Source organism: Jaculus jaculus, chromosome 6 (assembly GCF_020740685.1).
Source record: "Jaculus jaculus isolate mJacJac1 chromosome 6, mJacJac1.mat.Y.cur, whole genome shotgun sequence".
NCBI lineage: Eukaryota > Metazoa > Chordata > Mammalia > Rodentia > Dipodidae > Jaculus > Jaculus jaculus.
In genome coordinates, this window is record NC_059107.1 from 158488558 (window position 1) to 158515489 (window position 26932).

General features: G+C 42.5%; 1 protein-coding gene across 1 annotated transcript in view; it reads left to right on the forward strand.

The window, feature by feature from the left end:
* The window catches only part of Ep300 (E1A binding protein p300), a 79394-nt gene extending 52905 nt beyond the window's left edge, over positions 1–26489 (forward strand). The window contains exons 18-31 of the mRNA XM_004650338.2: positions 2087–2326; positions 5284–5372; positions 9054–9134; positions 11382–11438; positions 12297–12374; positions 13351–13418; positions 15791–15941; positions 16056–16202; positions 16487–16600; positions 17979–18144; positions 18742–18906; positions 20226–20387; positions 22689–22970; positions 23195–26489. Of these exons, the coding sequence (XP_004650395.1) occupies positions 2087–2326; positions 5284–5372; positions 9054–9134; positions 11382–11438; positions 12297–12374; positions 13351–13418; positions 15791–15941; positions 16056–16202; positions 16487–16600; positions 17979–18144; positions 18742–18906; positions 20226–20387; positions 22689–22970; positions 23195–25387 (3993 nt within the window). The 3' untranslated portion in view covers positions 25388–26489. The remainder of the gene's footprint in view (positions 1–2086; positions 2327–5283; positions 5373–9053; positions 9135–11381; positions 11439–12296; positions 12375–13350; positions 13419–15790; positions 15942–16055; positions 16203–16486; positions 16601–17978; positions 18145–18741; positions 18907–20225; positions 20388–22688; positions 22971–23194) is intronic.
* Positions 26490–26932: the final 443 nt, after the last annotated feature.

Here is a 26932-nt window from a genome sequence, read left to right on the forward strand (position 1 = left end):
CACTCACCACACACACATACAGCTTGAATGTTCTTTAGGCAGGGATAGGAGGATCACCTGAGACTACTATAGGAAACTCCAGGTCACCTTTTGATAGATTTGAGACCTTACCTCAAAAAAGATCTTTTCAGAGCCGGGCGTGGTGGCGCACACCTTTAATCCCAGCACTCGGGAGGCAGAGGTAGGAGGATCGCCTTGAGTTCAAGGCCACCCTGAGACTACAGAGTTAATTCCAGGTCAGCCTGGACCAGAGTGAGACCCTACCTTGAAAAACCAAAAAAAAAAAAAAGAAAAAAGATCTTTTCGTGTGTGGGTTGGTGTGTGTGTATGAGAGTGATGCATGGGAGTTGCTTAACTGTGTTGGCCAGAGGCAAACTTTGGTGATCCCATTACATACCTATAATGTCTGGTCTTGTATTTCAGCCAGAATCCTTTTACTGAATCTACCACTTGTGGATCTCTGGTAATTTTCAGTTCTCTGTTCCCCTGCAGGATTATGAAGTTACAGGGACATGTGACCAACTAGTTATTGTATGTGGGATCTGGGTATTTGAACTCAGGAATTCTCATGCCCTTGTGCACTTAACCATTGAATTGTCTCTTTGGTTACTTGAATGATCTTATCTGTTTATTGTATTTTAAATTTGTTTATTTGATAGAGAGGATGAGTATGGGCAAGCCAGTGCCTCCTGCCACTGCAAAAGAACCCCAGATACATGTCCCACTTTGCATCTATTTTATATAGATACCAAGGACTCAAACGCAGGCTGCATGCCTGTACAAGCAAGTGTGTTTAGCCATTGAGCAATTTTTGCTTCTCTTTCTTTGTTTTTGACTGGGATCTCACTCTAGCTCAAGCTGACCTAGAATTCACTATGTAGTCCCAGGGTGGTCTCAAACTCACAGCAATCTTTCTACCTCTGCTTACAATTTCTAGAAGATATATTCAGTCATGATGGTAAGGTGTGGTGTCAGTACAGAGCAGCTAGATATATTCAGTCCTCAGGAAGCAAAGACAGATGAATGTGGTCATCAGTTCAGTTTTTCCTTTTTATTCAGTCTATGGCTCCAGCCCATGGGATGGGAAATGAATTTTCCCAGCTCAATTAAGCTAATCTAGAAACTCCCTCACAGAGGTGTGATTGCATATCCAATCAGGTTGACACTGGAGACTAACCATCACATAATATGAGGTGTAATTGAGGTCTTCCATGTGCAAAAACAAGCAGTTTGGGGCTGGGGAGATGTCTCAGCAGTTATAGCACATACCTGTGAAGCCTAAGGACCCAGGTTCTACTCTCCAGATCCCACAGGTGCAAAAGTTTTCACAAGCACACATATATGCTCAAGATGGCCCAAGCATCTGAACTTCGATTACTGTGGCTGGAAGCCCTGGCATGCCAATTCTCACTCTTTCCCTATCTCAAATAAATAAACAAACAATCAGCCAGGCGAGGTGTCAAATGCTTTTAATGCCAGCACTCACATGGCATTGCTGTGAGATCAAGGTTACCAGTTACCCTGTGACTATGTAAGTGAATACCAGTCAACCTGGCTGAGACCCTACTTAAAAAAAACAAACCAGTATGGTATGGTGGTGCATGCCGTTTAATCCCAGCACTCAGGAGGCAGTGGTAGGAGGATCACCATGAGTTCGAGACCACCCTGAGACTACATAGTGAATTCCAGGTCAACCTGGCCTAGAGTTAAACCCTACCTGAAAAAAACAAACCAAAAAAAAAAAAGCAATTTTTTTTTCTTTCTGTGCCTATACATAGAACACGAATTTGCTGGTCCTTCTTTCCTTTTTTTTTATATACTTTTATATACAATTTATAGACTTTCGGTTCTACTTGGAACCAATCATATATGTACTGTGACAAACATTGGTCTCAAGACTCAGTGATTGCTCTGTTCTCTTAGGCTACTGATCTGCTGCATAGATTAGTAGAATAATGATGAGGTGATCAATATCAGTCAACTCTTAGAAACCATCCCAAACACATTACATGCAAATTTGGTGATGGTAATAAACTGTGTCCACCCTCCACGCTGCCCCAAAATTTGTAATCGTGTCACTTTCTAGGATTACTTTGATATTGTGAAGAGCCCCATGGATCTTTCTACCATCAAGAGGAAGTTAGACACTGGACAGTATCAAGAGCCTTGGCAGTATGTGGATGATATTTGGCTTATGTTCAACAATGCCTGGTTGTATAACCGGAAGACCTCGCGGGTATACAAATACTGCTCTAAGCTGTCTGAGGTCTTCGAACAAGAAATTGACCCTGTCATGCAAACCCTTGGATATTGTTGTGGCAGAAAGGTAAGACATGACTTAGACCTGTCGGCACTTTAGCGTAGAGCTCTGGTTTAGGATAACTTGGGGTTAGAGTATCCTGCTGGACAGACCTCCCCTTTCTGCTTCCCTTTCTACTTTTTTTTTCTAGAAATTTGAATTTTATTTTATAATGTATTTCACTTTCCAACACTGCAACTTAGATCTAACAAAGGAAATCTATATAACAAAGGAAATCTATAACCAGTGAGCATAAAAATATCTGACACAAAACTAAAACAAACCCAACCAAAACATAGAATCTGCAAAGTTTGTTAATCCTCCAATTTAAAATAAATGGTCTCGAGCTAGGTATGGTGGCACCCTCCTTTAACCCCAGCACTTGGGAGGCAGAGCTTGGAGGATCGCTGTGAGTTCGAGGCCACCCTGAGACTACATAGTGGGAATTCCAGATTAGGGTGGGTTACAGTGAAACCCTACCTCAAAAAAACAAAACAAAATTAAATTAAATTGTAAAATAAATGGTCTCCCAAGGGAAAATGATCCCATCACAGCAATTTAACAAAAAGCAGAGCCACTCATGAAGGGAAATTATATATAAGAAAAATGTAATGATGTTTTAGAAAATGTACTTTTCATATTGGAATAAATACTTTATTTTCACTGTCAGAAGTACTTCTTGACATAGGATAAATAGCATGAGTATCTTTAAGTTCCTTAAGTATTTTTTAATTTAATTTGAGGAGAACCAATTAAAAAACTTCAACATCCAAGGATAGACTGGTACAAAAGCATTTCTTCTCTCTCCTTTCTTTGCCTTTTCTGCACTTGAGGTCACTTTTTTCGATTCTTATGCTTTTCTGTACTGACTGGTTCAGTTTCTATTTCTCCCTTCCTTCTTTGAAAGCTCTTGTGTTTAAATCCACTTCCTCAGAACCTTTCTCTCATCCTTTGGCCACTCTTTCTCAGTTTCTTTTTTATTTTTCCAGAGGGGAGGAGGGTTCAAGGTAGGGTCTCACTCTAGCCCAATCTGACCTGGAATTCGCTATGTAGTCTCAGGATGGCCTCAAACTACCGGCGATCCTACCTAAAACAGGAACTATTAAGGGTTGGATGTGGAGGTACATGCCTTTACCCACAGGTACACAGGATTACTGTTTTCCAGACCATAAGACTACATAGTTAATTCCAGGTTAGCCTGGGCTAGACTGACCTTACCTCAGGAATAAAAAGAAAAAATAAAATACATACATATATACACATACATATATATATATGTGTGTATAACATATACATATATATAATCTTGAATATGCCTGAATGGTTCTAAATAGGAATTTTGGGTCAAACATTCTGTACCTGGGTCTGGAATCAACCTCTTCTGTGTACCCATTGTTTCTCAAATACTGTCCTCACTCATCCTTCTGAAACAAATCTTTGGCTCTAGGCCTCTGGCATTCTGTAATTGAATGTTATTTTCAGTTTCTTGAAAAAAATTATAGAACTTGATTAAATGATTCATTAGGTTGATAAAAAGGGGTTTTCTATTGGACTGAAAACTTGGTAAAGAAATTTGATCATATTTACCCATTAGTTCAGTTTTTCAGCATGAACTTTCTTCAAAAGAAGACTGTGCAACAAGCCGGAAGCTAAAATACCATGAGGCAGACATTTATTTTTGTCCAATATCTTACTCTCCTTAACCTTCTCTGAGGCAGGGGCAGGCCTGTACAACTAATGTTGTCCCCCATCCCCACACCTCCAGCTGGGCCAAAGGTTACAGTGGAGATGGCAGAGAGGAACACTGAGCAAGTGGGTTGAGGGAGGAGACAGAGACCTGACTTGCTGAGAGCATGTCACCACTATCCTCTCTTCTCTTCTTTTAAAATGTAATATGTTTTGGTTTTTCTAGGTCTCAGTCTAGCCCAGGCTGACCTGGAATTCACTATGTAATCTAAGGTGTGTCCTGGAACTCATGGGTGATCTTCCTACCTGTGCCTCCCAAGTGCTGGGATTAAAGGCATTTGTCACCAGGCCTGCCTGTGAAATCATTTTTGGTTTTTAGAGGCAGGGTTTAGTTCAGACTGACCTGGAATTAACTACGTAGACTCAGGGTGGCCTTGAACTCGTCGCAGTCCTTCTACCTCTGCCTCCCACGTGCTGGGACTAAAGGCTTGTTGCACCACCACACCTGGCTCTGGAATCTTTAATATATATGTGGGGCTAGAGAGATGGCTTTGCTGTTACAGCACTTAACTGCAAAGCCAAAGTACCTAAGTTCAGTTCCCGAGGTTATGTAAGCCAGATGTACAGGTAGTGCATGTGTCTGGAGTTCGTTTGCAGTGGCGGAAGGCCTCTCTCTCTCAAATTTGCAAGAAGAGATTTTGGCATTCAGGTGCCTCTTGCCACTGCAAACGAACTCCAGATCCATGCACCACTTTGTGCATCTGGCTTTCTTTCATGGGTACTAGGGAATTGAACCCAAGCTTTGTAAGCAAATCTCTTAACTTCTGGACCAACTCTCCAGGTCCCCTATCTCTTTTGTGTTATTAAGGCAAATACTGTGCTGCAGACCTATCCCAGCTCAAACAGCCTCTTTCTCTCACAACATAGTAATATTTGGCCATTTAGAAAGTGACATTTTCTGCACAGGTGAAAATTGTATGGCAGAACTGACCATTTAGAATATTGAATCATCAGTAAGCTTCTCTGGAGTAGCAGCTTTTTCATATTCCCCTGTAGGTATAACTTGTGTCACAAGGGTAGACTTTCTTGTGCCCTCATGTGGAATGTTGTAGGAAAAGTATGACTACTTCGTTTACCTTAGTGTGGTGAACTATGTGATAATATTGTATGGTTTTTAGATGCTGAAGTGGTTCCCTGTGATTTACATGTATGAGCACCCCAATATGATTTGCCGTTAACTCTTCTAGCCTGTTCTGTAGGTCCTTAATAGGTACTTTAACAAATGTTTTCTTTCACAGTTGGAGTTCTCTCCACAAACACTTTGTTGCTATGGCAAACAGTTGTGCACAATCCCTCGTGATGCTACTTACTACAGTTACCAGAACAGGTAAGCTCAGTCATGTGTGAAACATGGTTCATGTGTTCTTGTGTCTCAGATATGCATGCAGATGGACCAGCACACATAAATCATGATTCATGAGTAACTTGCTTGAAAATCAGCTTTTTTTTTTTGGTTTTTCGAGGTAGCGTCTCACTCTAGCCCAGGCTGACCTGGAATTCACTATGGAGTCTCAGGGTGGCCTTGAACTCACAGCGATCCTCCTACCTCTGCCTCCCAAGTGCTGGGATTAAAGGCGTGCGCCACCACGCCCGGCTTTTTTTTTTAAGTTTTTTGTGTTTTGAGGTAGGGTTTCATTCTAGTCTAGGCTGACCTGGAATTCATTATGTAGTCTCTGGGTGTTCAGAAACTCACAGTGATCCTCCTACCTCCGCCTCCCAAGTGCTGGGATTAAAGGCATGCATCATAAATGCTCAGCCAGAATTGTGGTATTTTCTAGTAAAAAAGTAATGTGTTGTCTGGGCCTTTTTGTGCTGGGGCTTGCACCAAGTTATATCTTCAAACTCTGTATTTTTAATTATTTTTTTCTAGGTAGGTTCTCTGGTGCTCTAGCCCAGGCTTCCCTTATATTCAATTACAAGTCTCAGGCTGGTCTCAAACTTAACAGAAATCCTCCCACCTCTAGGCCCCCTGAGTGCTACGATTAAAGGCATGTACCACCACTCCTGGCTGCGTTTTGTTTGTTTGTTTGTTTTGTTTTGTTTTGTTTTGGGGCCTCAAACTCAGGTAGGTAATCCTACATCTGCCTCCCCTGTGCTAGGAATAAAGGCATGGGCTGCCACGCCCAGCTCTTTTTTTTTTTTTTAATTTTATTTATTTATTTATTTATTTATTTGAGAGTGACAGACACAGAGAGAAAGACAGATAGAGGGAGAGAGAGAATGGGCGCGCCAGGGCTTCCAGCCTCTGCAAACGAACTCCAGATGCGTGCGCCCCCTTGTGCATCTGGCTAACGTGGGACCTGGGGAACTGAGCCTCGAACCGGGGTCCTTAGGCTTCACAGGCAAGCCCTTAACTGCTAAGCCATCTCTCCAGCCCTTTTTTTTTTTTTTTTTTTTTAAGAGAAAAGGTTAGAGAGAAATTGTGGTTTAGGGGGGATTAAAGGTATGCACCACCATGCCAGGCTTTTGTTTGTTTTATTATTTTGCAGGGGGAGGGTATTTTCAAGGTAGAGTTTCACTCTAATCCAAGCTGACCTGGAATTAACTATGTAGTCTCAGGGTGGCCTTGAGATCCTACCTCTGCCTCCCAAATGCTGGGATTGAAGGCATGCCCCACCAAGCCCAGCTTATTTTTTTGTTTTCTTTTGTTTATTCTTATTTATATTTGAGAGTGACAGGGAGAGAGGGTATATGGGTGTGCCACGGCCTCCAGACACTGTAAACAAATTCCAGATGCATGCGCCACCTTGTGCATCTGCCTTATGTGGATACTGGAGAATCGAGCCTAGGTCCTTAGGCTTCACAGGCAAGTGCTTAACCACTAAGCCATCTCTCCAGCCCCTGGCTGCATTTTTTGTCATCATCATTATTATCATTATTGAGAAACCCACGGCCTTTAAGGTATTGGAAGCCTTTGTAAATTAGTGGCTGTCACCACAGCCTATCACAAGACTGAAGGTTTTCAAACTCCCCCAAAAACGTAAGAATTGTTAACTTTAGTGTTTCAGAACTTTCATTTTTACATATGGCTCATTCCTAAATTCTTGTTCTCGGAACTTGTGGAAACAGCATCTTAAAATACATGCTTTGGCTCTGTCAAGCAAAATTTCCAAAATATATCTGTACAGAGACTTGGTCGGAACAGGGCTGTTGTGCCCAGCAGTGGCTATAATCTCATAAATTTCATTTGATATTTTCCTGCTTTTAATAATCAGCCTATTATATAGCTTAGAGAATTTACTTGTATCTTATGGCTTAGTAATATCAAGTAATATCAAGGCTGATTAATTAATATATACATATACATACACATATACATACTCCAGTTGTTTAGCCTATGTTACTGGTTTTCGCTGGGCTTGTGCTATAGTTGGTTTTCTAGTTTTAAAATTCACCTAAACTTTTTGTTTTATGTATTTTAAAGTTTAAGTTCAATCCTGATGGTATATTGAAGATTTTTACTTCTTGAAACCTAGGGAGAAAGGGACTTTATATTGTAACAACTGGCACGAAGTTTTTCTCATGTCACGTTGCTGACATTTTTAATTTTTTGTTTATTTTTATTTATTTGAGAGCAACAGACAGAGAGAATGGGCACACCTGGGATGCATGTGCCACCTTGTGCATTTGGCTTATGTGGGTCCTGGGGAATCGAGCCTTGAACCCCAGGGTCCTTAGGCTTCACGGGCAAGCACTTAACCGCTAAGCCATCTCTCCACCCCTCCTTTTTGCATTTTTAATGGCAGTTTACCTATTCATGTTTTGTACAAATATTTAATTGCCTACCTGCATGCACGACTTTTACTGCTTTTTTTGCTTTGTGTGTGTGTGTGTGCGTGTTTTTTCAAGACAGGGTCTCACCTAGCCCAGGCTGACCTGGAATCCACTGTGTGGTCTCAGGGTGGCATTGAACTCATAGCAATCCTACCTCTGCCTCCTGAATGCTGGGATTAAAGGGGTGCGTCACCGTGCCTGGCCACTTTTACATTTTGAGGCATGTCAGTCCATGGCTATAATCAGTGATTTATTTGAGGGGTGGGGATTTTGAGATGGTCTCACTGTCAGGCTAACCTATTTGTAGTAATCTCAGGGTATAGCATCAAATTCACAGCCATCTCATACCTCTACCTCCCAATTGCTGGTATTAAAGGAGTAGTGTGCCACTATACCTGGCTCTTTTTAGCTGCCAAGGAAGTTTTCTGTTTTGTTTTGATTTTGGTTTGTCTAGGTAGAGTCTCATTCTAGTCTAGGCTGACGTAGAATTCACTATGTAGTCTTAGGTGGCCTTAAACTCATAGCGATCCTCCTACATCTGCCTCCTGAGTGCTGGGATTACAAGTGTGCCCCACCATGCCCAGCTAGAAATAAATTCGTTATTTATGGCTTCCTTCAGAGTTAAGTTTTTCAATCCCTAGTTCATAGATTTTATTTTGTAAGGGAGAAGTGTCTAGTGATCAAAGTAGTTTTCTCTTGTCATTCCTTAAGAATAGTGCGGCAGCCCAACACAATTGACAGTGATTGTACCAACAAGTTTGTTTTTTTACAGAAAGAAAAAGAATGTTATGTCTAGTAAAAATAAGTAAATGAAAGGGTGTAGGGTCTAAGTGCAACTTTTGTTTGATTTGCTGTAATCATTTGCTACTTGTCATCCCATTGAAATATTTAATGCTAATCTGTGCTTTGCCTTGGCTTTCTGCTTTGTGTTGTCCTGTCTTGCTTTTATGTTTTTTTTGTTGTCTGGCAATCCCTCATTTGTTCGTTTGTTTTTTTTTTCCCCCTCATGCTTGTCGTTGTCTGCACTTGGCTTTGATTGCAAAAAAACAAAAAAACAAACCCAAACTGTGGGGTCCATATATCTTCATCATTGAATGTCCTTGTCGCCGTTGATGACCTGCTCTCTGCTCCCGTTCCCCTCCTTGGCCTGCTGTGATTGGTGGCTTCGTTGCTTGGCTTGGGCTGTGTTGTGTGAACGGAACAGTTCACCCCAGTATGGCCTTCTTGCCGACAGGTATCATTTCTGTGAGAAGTGTTTCAATGAAATCCAAGGGGAAAGCGTTTCTTTGGGGGACGACCCTTCCCAGCCTCAAACGTAAGTAAATGTATTATTCAGCAAAAATTTATGCTTCATTTATTCAGGTGCTTATTTGTGCTCTGGATTCTAAGCCCATCATCTATCCACAGGTTGTTATTATCTACCCATAGTTTGCTATTTAAATGCAAATTATTTACAGTAAAATTGGAAATTGCATTCTCACATTCACATGCCCTGTGGCTAATGACTCCTCCAATTGTCTACACAAATCATGTCATTATAGCAGCAAGTTCTAACAGACATTGCTGACCTAAGGAAAAGATCAGGATTGGATACTTAAAAGTATTCTAAAAGGAAGTAGTTTATTTTTTAAATTTTGAAAAGTTTCATGCCTGAGTAATTTGTTATTTATTAAAATTGAAGGATTTAGTCAGGTGTGGTGGCACATACCTTTAATTCCAGCACTCAGAAGGCAGAGGTAGGAGGATCGCTGTGAATTCAAAGCCATCCTGAGACTAATAGTTAATTCCAGGTTAGCCTGAGCTAGAGTGAGACCCTACCTCAAAAAACCAAAAAATAAAAATGCAATGGAGTAGGCTGTGGGTGCTAGTGTGGAATATATGCTAGGAACATTCTTACTCAGCTGAGTCAGTGACGTCTGTACTAGGGAGGTCAGCCTGGGCTAGTGTGAAACCCTACCTCAAAAAAAAAAAAAAAAAAAAAAACAATAAATAAGGTATGATTGGGAATTAGTGGAGAAGAGTGCTTGCTAAAGCCATGGGTTTAATCCTGACCATTTCGGGGGGGGCACAAAATCATGGAGAGCAATTAATTTACCTGAGGGCTGGAGAGATGGCTTAGCGGTTAAGGTGTTTGTCTGCAAAACCAAAGGACCCTGGTCCGATTCCCCAGGATCCCCATATTCATTCATATTCTCTCTCAAATATATTTATATATTTATTTATTTATTTACTTGAGAGCAGTAAAGAGGCAGAGAAACAAGGTTCATGCCAAGATGCATGTGCCACCTTGTGCATCTGGATTATATGGGTACTGGGGAATCGAACCAAGATACTTAGGCTTTGCAGGTAAGCACTTTAACCATTAAGCCATTTCTTTAGCCCCTCTTCCACCATCCCCCCCCCTTTTTTTTTTAAAGGAATTTACCTGATGTTAGCTGGGGAAGGCCCTGGCACATCCATTCCCTCTTTCTCTCACTCAAATTAAAAAAAAAAAAAAAGTATAGACCTGATGTTGACATCTGGCTACCTTAAAACACACATGCTTGTATATGCAAAATAAAGTATACACCTCAAAATAACTGAATTTATCCTTCTGAACTACTTTAGTTATCCTTCCAGTTTCCTTCATAGCTTGAAAATAAAAGACGTGAACCTGTTTCCTGAAAACACCTCTCATACAGACATACCACGCCTTGCCCCCACCCCAAGATAGGGTCTCACTGTATAGTCCAGGCTGGTTTCAAACTTTGATTTCCTCTCTTGGAAATACTAAGACTATAGGCATGTACCACCGCACTTTGCTGTCAACTATTTTAGGGCACTATGGATCAGTATGTTTTTACATTTTAATTATTTATATATTTCTTTGAGAGACAGAAAGAGAGGTAGAGAGAATGGGCGGCATACTAGGGCCTCCAGCCACTGGAAACAAACTCCGGATGCATGCGCCACCTTGTGTATCTGGCTTACGTGGATCCTGAGGAATTGAACTTCAAACCAGGGACCTTAGGCTTCATAGGCAAGCACTTAACTGTTAAGCCTTCTTGCTTTGGTTTGCTTTTTTGGAGGAAGTTTCACTCTAGCCCAGGCTGACCTAGTGGGTAGAATTCATTATGTAGTCTCAGAGTGGCCTCAAACTCACTGCTTTCTCCTACCTCTGCCTTCCGTGTGCTAGGATTAAAGGTGTGTGCTACTTCACCTAGCTGCTGCTGCTTTATTCTTTTTTTTAACAGAATCATACTCTGGGTCCAGGCTGGCCTCGGATCAGGGCAGTCGTAAATAGTTTTCATCTCATTCTGTGTCTGTCTTGTGATGTGTCTCAGAATAGTAAGCAATGAGAAGTTGGGGGAAAGAGTGGGCCAGATTCACAAAAGGAAAAGGATTTTTCGCAGTTGCTTTTTCAATTCCTATGAAGAAATTTGTTTACAAAAAATAAAATCCATAATATTCTTTTACAAAATTGTGTGCTCGTGTGATTCCCGAATGTACTTGTTGAATAATTAATTTTAGAGGATCTAAATTATTTTGTGTTTTTCTCATTGTGCTCATTTTCTTTTCTTAGTACAATAAATAAAGAACAGTTTTCCAAGAGGAAAAATGACACACTGGATCCTGAACTGTAAGTAGTTTCTCATGAATAGTCACTGACCACTTTTCCTTCCTTCTTTTCGCATGGCCGACCAGAAGACTAAATAGTCTGTTAAAATTTCCATGTCATACATCTAAATTACAGAAACTGAAAAATATTGGGAGCTAAGGCTGTTAGCATTATAGTTAGTGTTCATTAACACTTCACCAAATCTGTGAAGGTGTTTTCTTGGCCCATATGAAACATCAATAGCTATGCTCTATCCTTTGTGTTAAATTTTCCCTGAATTTCTAGTGCATACTTAGCTTTAGTTCATAGAATCTAAGGCTTTTTGGAACCTGTAGCACTGAACTGTACCATTTTTCTAGGTGTTGCAATGATGGGTGAAATGGTGTCAAACTCCTAATTCTCAACAGCAGTTAATCTTTCCTTTACTGCCTTTCCAGAGTTTTAAAACTGTCAGGTTTAATGACTGAACTTAATTGTTGTTTTGTTTGATTTGCTTTTGTTTTTCAAGGTAGGGTCTCTATGGCTGTAGCCCCGCTGACCTAGAATTTACTAGGTAGTCTCAGAGTGGCTTAGAACTCATGGCAAGCCTCCTACCTCTGCCTTCTGAATGTAGGGACTAAAAGCATGTGCCACCATGCCCTTAAAATGCTTTAACTGTAACACTAAAAAGGTTTGCCAAAATGAAATCGTGAGCTGGTCGTCATATTGTGCTTGGGAGGTGGAGTTAGAAGGCTGACCACTCATTGTGAGTTGAGGCCACCCTGAGAATACATAGTTACTTCCAGGTAAGCCTGGACTACAGTGAGATCCTACACCGGGAGGAGGGGAGACTTGGTGAAGAAGGTATTATTAATCTTGCAATTGACTTTGCTCTTTCAGATTTGTTGAATGTACTGAGTGTGGAAGAAAGATGCACCAGATCTGTGTCTTGCACCATGAAGTCATCTGGCCAGCGGGGTGAGGCTTAGATCAGTACCCTTAACATGAACAGACTTTTTTGTTTTTTCTTCTTTGCCTTGACTGTATCATACCTTTTTTGTTTGTTTTTTTGTTTTTGGTTTTTCCAGACTAACCTTGAATTAACTATGTAGTCTCAGGGCATAGCCTCCCAAGTGCTCATATTAAAGGCGTGTGCCACAGTGCCCTTTTTAAAAATAAGCTGGGCATGGTAGGTCATGCTTATAATTCTAGCACTTAATATGGTAGATCACGATCATCATGAGGGGCTGGAGAGATGGTTTAGCGGTTAAGCGCTTGCCTGTGAAGCCTAAGGACCCTGGTTCGAGGCTCCATTCTCCAGGACCCACGTTAGCCAGATGCACAAGGGGGCACACGTGTTTGGAGTTTGTTTGCAGTGGCATGCCCATTCTCTCTCTCTCTATCTGCCTCTTTCTCTGTCTGTTACTCTCAAATAAAAATAACATCATGAGTTGAGGTTAGGCTGAGCTATCTAGTTCCAGCTCAGACTTAGCCAGAAAAAGACCCTACCCTTCAAAAAACATTGTTTTTCACCTGGGCATGGTGGCTCATATTTTTAATCACATTTAGGGAATAAGAACTTTACTTATATAACCCAGTTAATACCCCCTACCTACACATTTCCAGCTATTGTTTTTTTCTTGCTGATTTGAGACAGGTGCTCCCTACAAAGCTAAGGCTGACCTGAACTCAGAATGTAGCTTATGCTGGTCCTCAGACTCTCGATCCTCTTGCTTTGGTCAGAGTGATGGATTTCCAGGTGTGGGTGGACCACAATGCCTAGCTTCTAGAAGGTCTTTCTGCACTGGTTTTACTAATTTTATGGCAGGTGTATAGAAATAGATGCACTAAACTGTCTTTTGTATTTTAACTTGATTTGGATAGTGGCTTTTGTTTGTTGCCTACTAATTTTAAATTCTTCTGTGTTTTGTAAGCGAAGTCTTTTACATTTTAGGTTTGTCTGTGATGGCTGTTTAAAGAAGAGTGCACGAACCAGGAAAGAAAATAAGTTTTCTGCTAAAAGTAAGTTTGTTTTAATTATTTTGGTGGGGGAGCAGTTTTGAGGTAGGATTTTACTGTATCTAGCCCCACTGACCTGGAACTCACTCTTTTTTTTGTTTTTGTTTTTCAAGGTAGGGTCTCACTGTGGCTCAGGCTGACCTGGAATTCACTATGTAGTCTCAGGGTGGCCTTGAACTCACGGCGATCCTCCTACCTCTGCCTCCTGGGTGCTGGGATTAAAGGCGTGCGCCACCACGCCCGGCTTGGAACTCACTCTTTATTGCAGGCTAGCCTTGAACTCCTCCTACTTGAGTCTCCAGCATATTGGGATGAAGGGCATTGGCCATCATTCCTGCCTCTAAATGTTGATACGCTTTTGGAGTGTAAAACTAGAATTTTGCCAGGCATGGAGGCACAGGGCTTTAATCCCAGTACTTGAAGGGCAGAGGCAGGAGGACACCATTACTTCCATGTTAGCCCAGGTTAAAGCAAAGCTCTACCACAAGAAAACTGGGGGGAGGAGGGGGGAGTTTTGAAGAAGAAAAAAATAGGACTTAGGGAATATACATGTTTGTTTGTTTTTTTTTCTTTTTCCTATATTTATGTGGAAATGACTGGCTTGAATGGTCATACCCATATAATTCCTTCAGTTAGAGCTAGACCATCTCTAAGAGATTACCTTTCAAGCCTGAGATTCTTTTTCATTGAAAGTATGGTGTCAAAATTTATTTTTTGCTTTTGTTGTTGCTTTTTATTTTTTCAAGGTGGGATTCTCACTGTAGCCCAAGTTGACGTGGCACTCATTCTGTAGTCCCAGGCCTGACTCACTCACAGCGGTCCTCCTAGTGTCCAAATTTCATCATAGCCAGGCATGGTGGCACATTCCTTCAATTTCCAGCACTTGGGAGACAGAAGTATTAGGACCACTGTGAGTTTGCGGCCAGCCTGAGACTATATAATGAATTCCAGGTCAGCCTAGGCTAAAGAAAAACCATACCTTAATGAAAAAAAAAAAAAAAAGAAGGGCTGGAGAGATGATTTAGCAGTTAAGGTGTTTGCCTGCAAAACCAAAGGATCCTGCTTCAATTCTCCAGGACCCATGTAAGTCAGATACACAAGAGGGGGGGGCGCATGCATCTGGAGTTCATTTGCAGTGGCTGGAGGCCCTGGCCCGTCCATATTCATCCCCTCCCTCTCCTTCCCTCTGCTTCTCTCTCTCCCTCCCTCCGTGTACTACTTTCTCTCTCCCTCCCTCCCTCTCTCTGTCCCCCTCCTTCTCACCCTCCCTCTACTTCTTTCTCTCAAATATATAAATAAAAATATATTTTAAAAAGAAAATATTGAATAGCAGTTTAATAGCACTTATAAGTAAACTTGAGTAATATTGGTAATAGGATGGCCCCTAGTCATGGTATGCCACACGGATTACAAATTATTCTTTTGTAACTTCAAATGCTTCAATTAAATTATGAATGCTAAACCGGGTGTGGTGGTGCGCACCTTTTAATCCCAGCACTCAGGAGGCAAAGGTAAGAGGATTTCCATGAGTTTGAGGCCACCCTAAGACTACATAGTGAATTCCAGAAAAGCCTGAGCTAGAGTGAAACCCTACCTCAAAAAAAAAAAAAAAAAAAAAAAGCCTATCTATGGTGATGCATGACGTAACTCCACACTTGTGAGGTAGAGACTGACTGGTAACACATCCAGGCCAGTCTAGGCTATATGACCCTAGGAGAGAATGGGAAAGTTTCTTGCTAATAATGGTTGGTTTGAGATTTTGTTTTGTTATTTATTTATATTGGGGGGAGTCATATAAAGAGAATGTGCCTCTTTCCACTGCAAAGATGCCTGAGATACCTGGCCCACCTTGTACATCTGGTTTTACATGGCTATTAGGCAATCAAACCCAAGTCCATAGGCTTTGTTGGCAAGAACCGTAACCCCTGAGCCATATCTCCAGCCCGGCTTTTTGTTGTTTTGGTTTTTGATACAGGGTTTTGCTGTAGCCCAGACTGACCTGAAATTCACTGTGTAGTCCCAGGCTGTCCTTGAACTCCCAAGAATCCTCCTACTTCTGCTTCCCAAATGCCAAGTGCTTAGATTAAAGGCCTTGCACCTCCACACCCAGCTATTTATGACTCCAGCAAGTTGTCCTTTGGCCTTGGGGAGAACTTTTTGTTGTTTCACCTTATTTGAGAGAAATAGAGACAGAATGGGTGTACCATGGCTTCCAGCTGCTGCAAACAAACTCCAGATGTGTGCACCCCCTTGTGCATCTGGCTTACATGGGTCTTGGGGAATTGTACCTGGGTCCTGCCATTTCTCCATCACCACCACCCCTTTTTTTTTAATCCCAGAATCACACCTTGGTAACTTTAACTTTACATTCTTAGGGTTGCCTTCTACCAGGCTTGGCACCTTTCTGGAGAATCGTGTGAATGACTTTCTGAGGCGACAAAATCACCCTGAATCAGGAGAGGTCATTGTCAGGGTTGTTCATGCTTCTGACAAAACTGTGGAAGTCAAACCAGGCATGAAAGCAAGGTACCTAGTAATCATCTCTTATGCACAACTGTTTATACCGAGTTCCAGTTGGTAATTTAAATCTGAATGACATGTGTTATGGTCTTTCTCCCCGCCCCCACTTGAATGGTGTAGGTTTGTAGATAGTGGAGAGATGGCAGAATCCTTTCCATACCGAACCAAAGCCCTCTTTGCTTTCGAAGAAATCGATGGTGTTGATTTGTGCTTCTTTGGTATGCATGTTCAGGAGTATGGCTCTGACTGCCCTCCACCTAACCAGAGGTAGGTCTGTAGTTCTCAGTAATATAGCCAGTTTCTTACTTGCTGTTGTGGATGGTGGTCAGGTGGGAAAGCATACATGGCAGAAAAGTGATGGTGATAGCTATAGCATATGACAAGCACTGCTCAGTGTTTAAAAAAAAAATACAGTCAGGTCAGAGGCTAATTAAACTTCCCTGAGTTACCTGAGCAGTCCTTGTAAATGACAGTGGGTAAAGACCTCAAGAAAGAGAAAAGATGTCTTTAATTGCTCATGTGTAATGTGACTTTTCTTTCCATTGATACAGGAGAGTATATATATCTTACCTCGATAGTGTTCATTTCTTCCGTCCTAAATGCTTGAGGACAGCAGTCTATCATGAAATTCTCATTGGATATTTAGAGTATGTCAAGAAATTAGGGTAAGCACATTAATGATGACTGTCTTTTTTTTTTTAATAACCTAGTATTGTGATAAAATCTAAAGTAGGGCTGGAGAGATGGCTTAGTGGTGAAGGCGCTCAGTTCCCCTTATCCCACGCAGACATGGTGGTGCATGCATCTGGAGTTTGTTTCCAGGGGATAGAGGCCCTGGCACACCCATTCATTCATATTCTTTCTCTGTGTCTCTCTCAAATAAATAAAAAAAAAAGATTTTGAGCCAGGCGTGGTGGCGCACGCCTTTAATCCCAGCACTCGGGAGGCAGAGGTAGGAGGATTGCCATGAGTTCAAGGCCACCCTGAGATGACAGAATTAATTCCAGGTCAGCCTGGACCAGAGAGAGACCCTACCTTGAAAAACAAAACAAAACAAAAGATTTTGTAAAATACCCTAAATGGTATATGTAAGTATGTATTTTTCCTTCTCATCTTCTTTCTGATCTAGTGATTAGTATTTCAGCTTTCTTTGAACACCTATGAAATGAAATTGTTACCAATATTAGAAAGTGTTTGCCTACATACACAAGTTGTTTATTTCTATTTAGTTAAGCCATTGTATACAGTTTGAAGGTTGGTTGCTCATTTTGAGGGCAAGAATCTTCATCTTTTTATAATTGGATATCATGACCAAAACTAATCTGAACTTGGTGTTGCACACCTGTACTCCCAACACACAGCAGGTTTAAGACTAGAGCATGGAAATCCCAGGTTAGCCTGAGCTACAAAGTCAAATCTGTCTTGACTGACACACACACACAATAAATTAAGGGAGTGGGGATATTACTAAATAGATAAAGTATTTACCTAATTAAGAATCGACATAAAACTGGGTACTGAAGGAATGCTGTCTATGTTCCCAACGTGCCTGCCCTGGCTTCAGCCTGGCAAACGTAACATGAACAAGGGACCCTGCCTCTCAACAAGGTAGAAAACAGGGTCCAACATACTTGCAGTTATTCTCAAAAGCATGCACATTAAACCAGGTGGGCTTTCATTTGCATTGGCAGAGGACCCTGGTGTACCCATACATGTTATCTTGAGAAAGATGGAGGGAGATAGATCATTGATTTCTGTTCAACTCTGTCATGCAAATCTACCTGGGAGGAGTGGTGTACACTGGTAGTCCAGCTATTCTAGGATAGATTGAGACTGGTAATTTGGAACCAGTTTTAGTCCCTGAAATAGCAAGGCTGACGTAAGAGGATCGATGTGAATTTGAGGCCAGCTTAGGGCTATATAAATTGAGTTCCAGGTCAGCCTGGATTAGAGAGAGAGATGCTGCAAGGGGCTGGAAGGATAGTGTAAGTATTCTAAATGGAATAGATATCTTTTCTTGATGTTCCTTCTCTGTTTTGGTAGATACACAACAGGTCATATTTGGGCTTGTCCACCAAGTGAAGGGGATGACTACATCTTCCACTGTCATCCTCCTGACCAGAAGATTCCCAAACCAAAGCGCTTGCAGGAGTGGTATAAAAAAATGCTTGACAAGGCCGTATCAGAGCGCATTGTCCATGACTATAAGGTCAGTTGAAGCATGGAAGTGTACTAAGATTCTTAAGATTCTTTCATATATTTTTCGAAGTAACAAAAGTGGCTCACCCCTGTATATTTGGCACTTGGGACAGGAAGACAAGAGGATTAGGAATCAAAGCCCATCTTAGCAAGATGAGACCCTGTCTTTAAAAAAATGTCCAGGTCATGAAATGTGCCCTAACCAACCTACAATGTATTCTTATATTTACTTTTAAACACTCATGAATATAGACAAATTCAAGAACATCAACTGGATATTTTCCCAAGGAGCCCAAAAAATTCTACAATGGTCTTTATTATTTATAGTTTGCATTATGTTGTGGTTCTCTATTAAAGCCACTGACATGCTAACAGCAGTTGAAAAAAAGGGCCTCCTTCCACCCATTCTTCATGCTTTTACAAGGACTGGTGTGGAGTGGGAATAGTAGTGCTCCCAGCCTCTGCTGTGGCATGAGAATAAGAGTTACTTACTGACTTGACCAAATGATTTCACCATTCGTGACACTAAATGTTTTTCTGTCAGCCTTTGAATGCCCTTGAAAATACAGCACAGCTATTCATGTTTGTTCTTGGTGGTTTTTGCTAGGATATTCTTAAGCAAGCTACAGAAGACCGATTAACAAGTGCAAAGGAGTTGCCATACTTCGAGGGGGACTTCTGGCCCAATGTACTGGAAGAGAGCATTAAGGAACTTGAACAGGAAGAAGAAGAGAGAAAACGAGAAGAAAACACCAGCAATGAAAGTACTGATGTAAGGGCATTTTTTTTCGTTCTGGTTTCTATCTTGATTCTGATAGCTAATGCAGACATAAACTGTAACTTTTAAGAAATGTCTGCCAAAGAAGCTTATTATATTTCCCCTTTGTGTAGTGACACATGCTGTAATGTTAGCACTTAGAGTAGGAGGATAGAGTTCAGGTAAGCATAGGCCACATACTGAGACCCTTAACTCAAAACAAAAGGTTGATCAGGCTTGGTAGCTCATGCCTTTAATCCCAGCACTCAGGAGGCAGGGTTAGGAGGATCATCCACCTTGAGTTTAAGGCCAGCCTGAGACTACAGAGTGAATTCCAAGTCAGCATTGGGCTACAGTGAAACCCTACCTTGGAAATAAAAATAAAAAACCAAAATATTTTTATAAAATGGAGTTAATTCATTGAGTGATTTTTTTTTTTTTCCCCAGGATGGATTATGAAAGGATGGGTTATGGATTTATTCCATTACCATTGACTACCCATGTGACTCACTCCTCCTTGACTTTCCAGGGCCTAGTAAACATCCATTGCCAGGGTCTGAAAACTCTGATGCTTAAACACAAAAAGTTGAAAATTCAGGCTGGCGAGATGGCTTAGCAGTTAAGGTATTTGCATGCTAAGTCAACAGACCTTGGTTCAGTTCCCCAGGACCCACATAAGCCAGATGCATAAGGTGCTGAATACATCTGGACTTTGTTTGATATGGCCGGAGGCCCTGGTGTGCCCACTCTCGTTCTCTCTAGCTCTCTCAAATAAACAATTTTTTTTTTTTTTAATTAAGCCAAGTGTGATAGTATGCACCTTAAAACCCAGCACTTGGGAGGTAGAGGTAGGATAATCCTCATGAGTTCAAGGTCATCATGAGACTACATAGTGAATTCTAGGTCAGCCTGACCTAGAGCTAAACACTATGTTGAAAAACTATGAATAAATAAATAATTTAAATAGAACTAAAGAAAATAAATGTCACTGCCTTAATCATTAGGCTTTCACCATTAGACATTTAGGGCAAGTATAAAGTGAGTTTCACGCCATCCTAGGCTACAGGGAGACCCTGCTTCAAAACCAAAAAATAGCTGCCATAGTGGTGCATGCGTTTAATCCCAGCACTCGGGAGGCAGAGGTAGGAGGATCACCGTGAGTTCGAGGACACCATGAGACTCCATAGTGAATTCCAGGTCAGCCTGGGCTAGAGTGAAACCCTACCTTGAAAAACCAAAAAAAAAAAAAAAAAAAAGAAAAAGAAAAATTGTTTGTGCATTCAGTGTTATTTCCAGTCCCTTAACTTTTACCCCTCCTATGTGTTGCCTTTCAGGTGACAAAAGGAGATAGCAAAAATGCTAAAAAGAAGAATAATAAGAAAACCAGCAAAAATAAGAGCAGCCTGAGTAGGGGCAACAAGAAGAAGCCTGGCATGCCTAATGTGTCTAATGACCTGTCTCAGAAACTATATGCCACCATGGAGAAACATAAAGAGGTAAGTGGCCCCTCAAAGATGGAGGGTGCGGCAGGAGAGGTTCTAAAGAACTGTGCACCCCAACTGTCATTTGTGATGAGAGTACCAGACCACCGGAAATTCAGGGAAGTACAGTTGGTTGTAAGACAGGAACTGTTCAGTTTTCTTTAGCTGTGTGGCTGTGTTGTAAGTCTGCATGTGATTGGAGTGTGTCTTATGTAAACTTAAAAAGCCTTTTTTTTGTTTGTTTGTTTTTGTTTTTGAGGTAGGGTCTCACTCTAGTCCAGGCTGACCTGAAATTCACTATGTAGTCTCAGGGTGGCTTTGAATTCACAGCGATCCTCCTACCTCTGCCTCCCCAGTGCTGGGATTAAAGGCATGTGCCACCATGCCTAGCTTAAAAGTCTTTTTAGTGTAACTGTGTTTATATTCATCTTACAGGTTTGTGACCTTTGTCCATTTTGTTCAGGATGTAGAAACAGAATATTTTTCTTTTACCAAGCTCCGGGGGGGAAGGTGGCTCCCTGAGCCATTCCACTCTATAATGGTGCTATGGAGAACGAAATGAATAAAGATGGTGACTATTATTGGCCTATAGGAACTAGAGAGAATTGGAGACAAAATCGTATGGACTTAAAGCTTCTTCTAAATTAAAGCTGAGTTATTTTATCTCCTGACATGGTGGAACACACCTTTAATCCAAGTACTTGTGAGGCAGAGGTAGGATAGCTGTGACTTTGAGGTCAGCCTGGGACTGCAGAGCAAATTCCTGGTCAGCCTGAGGTTGAAGAGACTACCTCAGAAGAAAAAAAAAAAAAAAACAGCATCAAGCCAAAAAAAAAAAAATTCATTTTCTTACATACTTTTTTGTTATATGTATGTAGTATTGTTTTTACTTCTGTTAAACATTATAATTGGTTAAAAATAATAATAATAATAATTTATGGTTTTGTTCATATTGTAATTCCACTCTGTTCTTAGGTATACCCTAATCAGATCTTTATAAAAAGTGGCAGTTGGGCTGGAGAGATGGCTTAGCGGTTAAACGCTTGCCTGTGAAGCCTAAGGACCCTGGTTCGAGGCTCGGTTCCCCAGGTCCCACGTTAGCCAGATGCACAGGGGGGCGCACGTGTCTGGAGTTCGTTTGCAGAGTCTGGAAGCCCTGGCGCGCCCATTCTCTCTCTCTCCCTCTATCTGTCTTTCTGTGTCTGTCACTCTCAAATAAATAAATAAATAAATAAAAATTTTTTTAAAAAGTGGCAGTTACATTGGGAGAAAACTAACAGGCTTGATACTTTTTTTTTTAGGTGTAGAATTATAACTAAGTTAGTAAGGTAGTTAAGCAGTCAAGTAGTCATTACTGGTGGGGTGATTTTTGTTTGTTTTTGTTATTTTGATACAGGGTCTCACTCTAGCCCAGGTTGACCTGAAATTCACTATGTAGTGTCAGGGTGCCATGAGCTCACGGCAATCCCCCTGCCTCCCAAGTGATGGGATAAAAGGCTTGCACTACCACAACTGGCTTTTTTTATTTTATTTATTTATTTATTTGAGAGTGACAGACAGAGAATGGTCATGCCAGGGCCTCCTGTCACTGCACTCCAGATGTGTGCACCACCTTGTGCATCTGACTTAATGGGCCCTGAGGAATCAAACTGAGGTCCTTAGGCTTCACAGGCAAGCATTTAACTGCTAAGCCATCTCTCCAGCCCTTTTTTGTTTTTTAAGAGAGAGTTGGCCCAATAGGGCATCAGTAACTACAGTTGAATGCCATATGCCACCTAGTGGGCATGTGTGACCTTGCAGTTGCCTTACCTATGTACGTCTGGCTTACTTGGAATCTGGAGAGCCAAACATGGGTCCTTAGGCTTCACAGGCAAGCTCCTCAACTAAGCTAAGTCATATCTCCAGCTCAGCTGTTTAGTATTTTAGTTTTTGTTTGTTGTTCCGAGGTCATGTCTCTCTCTAGCCCAGGCTGATGTGGGAGTCACTATGATGTAGTCTCAGGGAAGCCTTGAACTCACATATAGCCAAGGATGACCTTGCTAGGATTGCATGATCCTTAAGTAGATCTCCTAGAGGTAAAATACCCATTACATGTGTTGGGCCTGAACTGGACTGCTCTTATTCTGAATTACTGCATGAAGTAAAGGATAATAGGATTGTTAGGTCCACAGTACTTCTTTTCACACAGCAGAGATAGAACAGTAGGTGTGGTTATAATCTAACGTCATATCCTACTACAGTGCAGTGTGACTCCTTTCTGGCACAGTATTGCTGGTTTCAGAGTCAGAATGAGGTTTTTTTTTTTTTGTTTGACAGGTCTTCTTCGTAATCCGCCTCATCGCTGGCCCTGCTCCCAACTCCTTGCCTCCCATCGTTGATCCTGATCCTCTTATCCCTTGTGATCTGATGGATGGTCGAGATGCATTTCTCACCCTTGCAAGGGACAAACACCTAGAATTCTCTTCACTTCGAAGAGCCCAGTGGTCGACAATGTGCATGCTGGTAGAACTGCACACACAGAGTCAGGACCGCTTTGTCTACACCTGCAATGAGTGCAAGCACCACGTGGAGACGCGCTGGCACTGCACCGTCTGTGAGGTAGGCACATCATGGGAAGGGCAGGTCTGGGCTACACTGGTCGCAGTTTTCCGTGTTATGATACATACATATGTTACATAGCTCTGGCCTCACGCAGAAAACAGAGCTGGAGAGGCTACTTATGTATTATAAAAGCTTTTTGACTCCAAGCAGAGTATATGAAGTGCTTTTGAATGACTTAAATCTTGGAGAGCTGACCACTTCCTAAATTTTCCCCCTCCCAGGATTACGACTTGTGTATCACCTGTTACAACACTAAAAACCACGACCACAAAATGGAGAAACTGGGTCTCGGGTTAGATGACGAGAGCAACAACCAGCAGGCTGCAGCCACACAGAGCCCAGGAGACTCTCGTCGCCTGAGCATCCAGCGCTGCATCCAGTCTCTGGTACATGCCTGCCAGTGCCGCAATGCCAACTGTTCTTTGCCCTCCTGCCAGAAGATGAAGAGGGTCGTGCAGCACACCAAGGGCTGCAAACGGAAAACCAATGGTGGCTGCCCCATCTGTAAGCAGCTCATTGCTCTCTGCTGCTACCATGCAAAGCACTGCCAGGAGAACAAGTGCCCTGTTCCCTTCTGCCTCAACATCAAGCAGAAGCTTCGGCAGCAGCAGCTGCAGCACCGGCTTCAGCAGGCTCAGATGCTCCGTAGGAGGATGGCCAGCATGCAGCGGACAGGTGTGGCAGGGCAGCAGCAGGGCTTGCCCTCCCCAACCCCCGCCACTCCAACCACACCAACAGGCCAACAGCCAACTACTCCACAGACACCCCAGCCCCAACCCACTTCTCAGCCACAGCCCACCCCTCCCAACAGCATGCCACCCTATTTGCCCAGGACTCAGGCAGCTGGCCCTGTGTCCCAGGGTAAGGCCGCTGGTCAGGTGACCCCACCAACTCCCCCTCAGACTGCTCAGCCACCCCTTCCTGGGCCTCCACCTGCAGCAGTGGAAATGGCAATGCAGATTCAGAGGGCAGCTGAGACGCAGCGCCAGATGGCCCATGTGCAAATTTTTCAAAGGCCAATCCAGCATCAGATGCCCCAGATGACTCCCATGGCTCCTATGGGCATGAACCCACCTCCTATGGCCAGAGGTCCCAGTGGGCATTTGGAGCCAGGGATGGGGCCCACAGGAATGCAGCAGCAGCCACCCTGGGCTCAAGGAGGATTGCCTCAACCCCAGCAACTGCAGTCTGGCATGCCAAGGCCGGCCATGATGTCAGTGGCCCAGCATGGTCAGCCTTTGAACATGGCTCCACAACCAGGATTGGGTCAAGTAGGTGTAAGCCCACTCAAACCAGGCACTGTGTCTCAACAAGCCTTACAAAACCTCTTGCGGACTCTCAGGTCTCCCAGCTCTCCCTTGCAGCAGCAACAGGTGCTTAGTATCCTTCATGCCAACCCCCAACTGTTGGCTGCATTCATCAAGCAGCGGGCTGCCAAGTATGCCAACTCTAATCCTCAACCTCTCCCTGGGCAGCCCGGCATGCCCCAGGGACAACCAGGGCTGCAGCCACCTGCCATGCCTGGTCAGCAAGGTGTCCACTCCAACCCAGCCTTGCAGAACATGAATCCTATGCAGGCAGGTGTCCAGCGGGCTGGCCTACCCCAGCAGCAGCAGCAGCAGCAGCTACAGCCGCCCATGGGAGGGATGAGCCCCCAAGCACAGCAAATGAACATGAACCATAACACCATGCCTTCACAGTTCCGAGACATCTTGAGGCGGCAACAGATGATGCAGCAACAGCAGCAGCAAGGAGCAGGGCCTGGAATTGGCCCTACAATGGCCAACCATAACCAGTTTCAACAGCCGCAGGGTGTTGGCTATCCCCCACAACAGCAACAGCGGATGCAGCATCACATGCAGCAGATGCAGCAAGGGAACATGGGACAAATGGGACAGCTCCCCCAGGCCTTGGGGACAGAGGCAGGAGCCAGTCTACAGGCCTATCAACAGCGACTTCTTCAACAACAGATGGGGTCTCCTGCTCAGCCCAACCCCATGAGCCCCCAACAGCATATGCTCCCAAATCAAGCCCAGTCCCCACACCTACAAGGCCAGCAGATCCCTAATTCTCTCTCCAATCAAGTACGTTCTCCCCAACCTGTTCCTTCTCCACGTCCACAGTCCCAGCCCCCCCACTCTAGCCCGTCCCCAAGAATGCAGCCTCAGCCTTCTCCACACCACGTTTCCCCACAAACCAGTTCCCCACATCCTGGACTGGTGGCTGCCCAGGCTGCCAATGCCATGGAACAAGGGCATTTTGCCAGTCCGGACCAGAATTCAATGCTTTCTCAGCTTGCTAGCAATCCTGGCATGGCAAACCTCCATGGTGCAAGCGCCCCGGACCTGGGACTCAGCGCCGATAACTCAGACTTGAATTCAAACCTCTCACAGAGTACACTAGACATACACTAGAGACACCTTGTAGTATTTTGGGAGCAAAAAAATTATTTTCTCTTAACAAGACTTTTTGTACTGAAAACAATTTTTTTGAATCTTTCGTAGCCTAAAAGACAATTTTCCTTGGAACATGTAAGAACTGTGCAGTAGCCATTTGTGGTTTAAAGCGAACATGCAAGATGAACCTGAGGGATAATAGAGTACAAAGAATATATTTTTGTTATGGCTGGTTACTCCAGCCTTTTTTTCCCTTGTGTGTGTGGTTCAAGTGTGCACTGGGAGGAGGCTGAGGTTGAAGCCAACCATATGCTCCTGCCTTGCACCTCTAATAGGTTTTATTATTTTTTTTAAATTAATGAAAATATGTAATATTAATAGTTATTATTTACTGGTGCAGATGGTTGACATTTCTCCCTATTTTCCTCACTTTATGGAAGAATTTAAAAAACAAAGAACATTTCTAAAACCAGAGGACAAAAGGGGTCATTGTTACTTAAAATTACATTCTATATATATATATATATAAATATATATAAATATATATATTAAAATACCAATTTTTTTTCTCTGGGTGCAAAGATGTTCATTCTTTTAAAATGTTAAAAAATAATAATTCCCCTTTCCTTCCTTCAAGTCAACTTTTGTGCTCCAGAAAATTTTCTATTCCGTAAGTCTGAACGTAAAACTTCAAGTATTAAAATAATTTGTACATGTAGAGAGAAAAATGACTTTTTCAAAATATACAGGGGCAGCTGCCAAATTGATGTATTATATATTGTGGTTTCTGTTTCTTGAAAGAATTTTTTTTTTGTTATTTTTACATCTAACAAAGGAAAAAAATTAAAAAGAGGGTAAGAAACGATTCCGGTGGGATGATTTTAACATGCAAAATGTCCCTGGGGTTTCTTTTTTGCTTGCTTTCTTATTCCTTACCTGCCCCCCCCCACACACACACACACATTTTCTGTAAAACTTGAAAATAGAAAGCAAAAACCCTCAACTGTTGTAAATCATGCAATTAAAGTTGATTACTTATAAATATGAACTTTGGATCACTGTATAGACTGTTAAATTTGATTTCTTATTACCTATTGTTAAATAAACTGTGTGAGACAGATGCCTTGGCTTTATTTCACTTCTTGAGGGGCACACCTTTGTTTTAGAAATTACCATTTCAGGGCTAGAGGTTAAGGCTCTTGCCTATGAAGCTAAGGACCCAGGTTCAATTCTTCAGGTCCCACGCAAGCCAGATGCACAAAGTGGCGCATGCATCTGGGGTTCCTTTGCAGTGGCTAGAGGCCCTGATGCGCCCATCCTCTCTCTCAACTCTCCATCTCTCTGCAAATAAAAGTACTTAAAATATATATTTATTAGCCAAGCATTCATGGTGCTGTATGCCTTTAATCCCGGTACGTAGGAGGCAGAGGTAGGATCACCATGAGTTCAAGGCCACCCTGAGAGACTCCATAGTGAATTCCAGGTCAGCCTGGGCTACAGCCAGGCCCTTCTAGAGACCCGGGGGGGGGGGGGGGTACTGGAAATTCATCTCCCGCAGAAGTT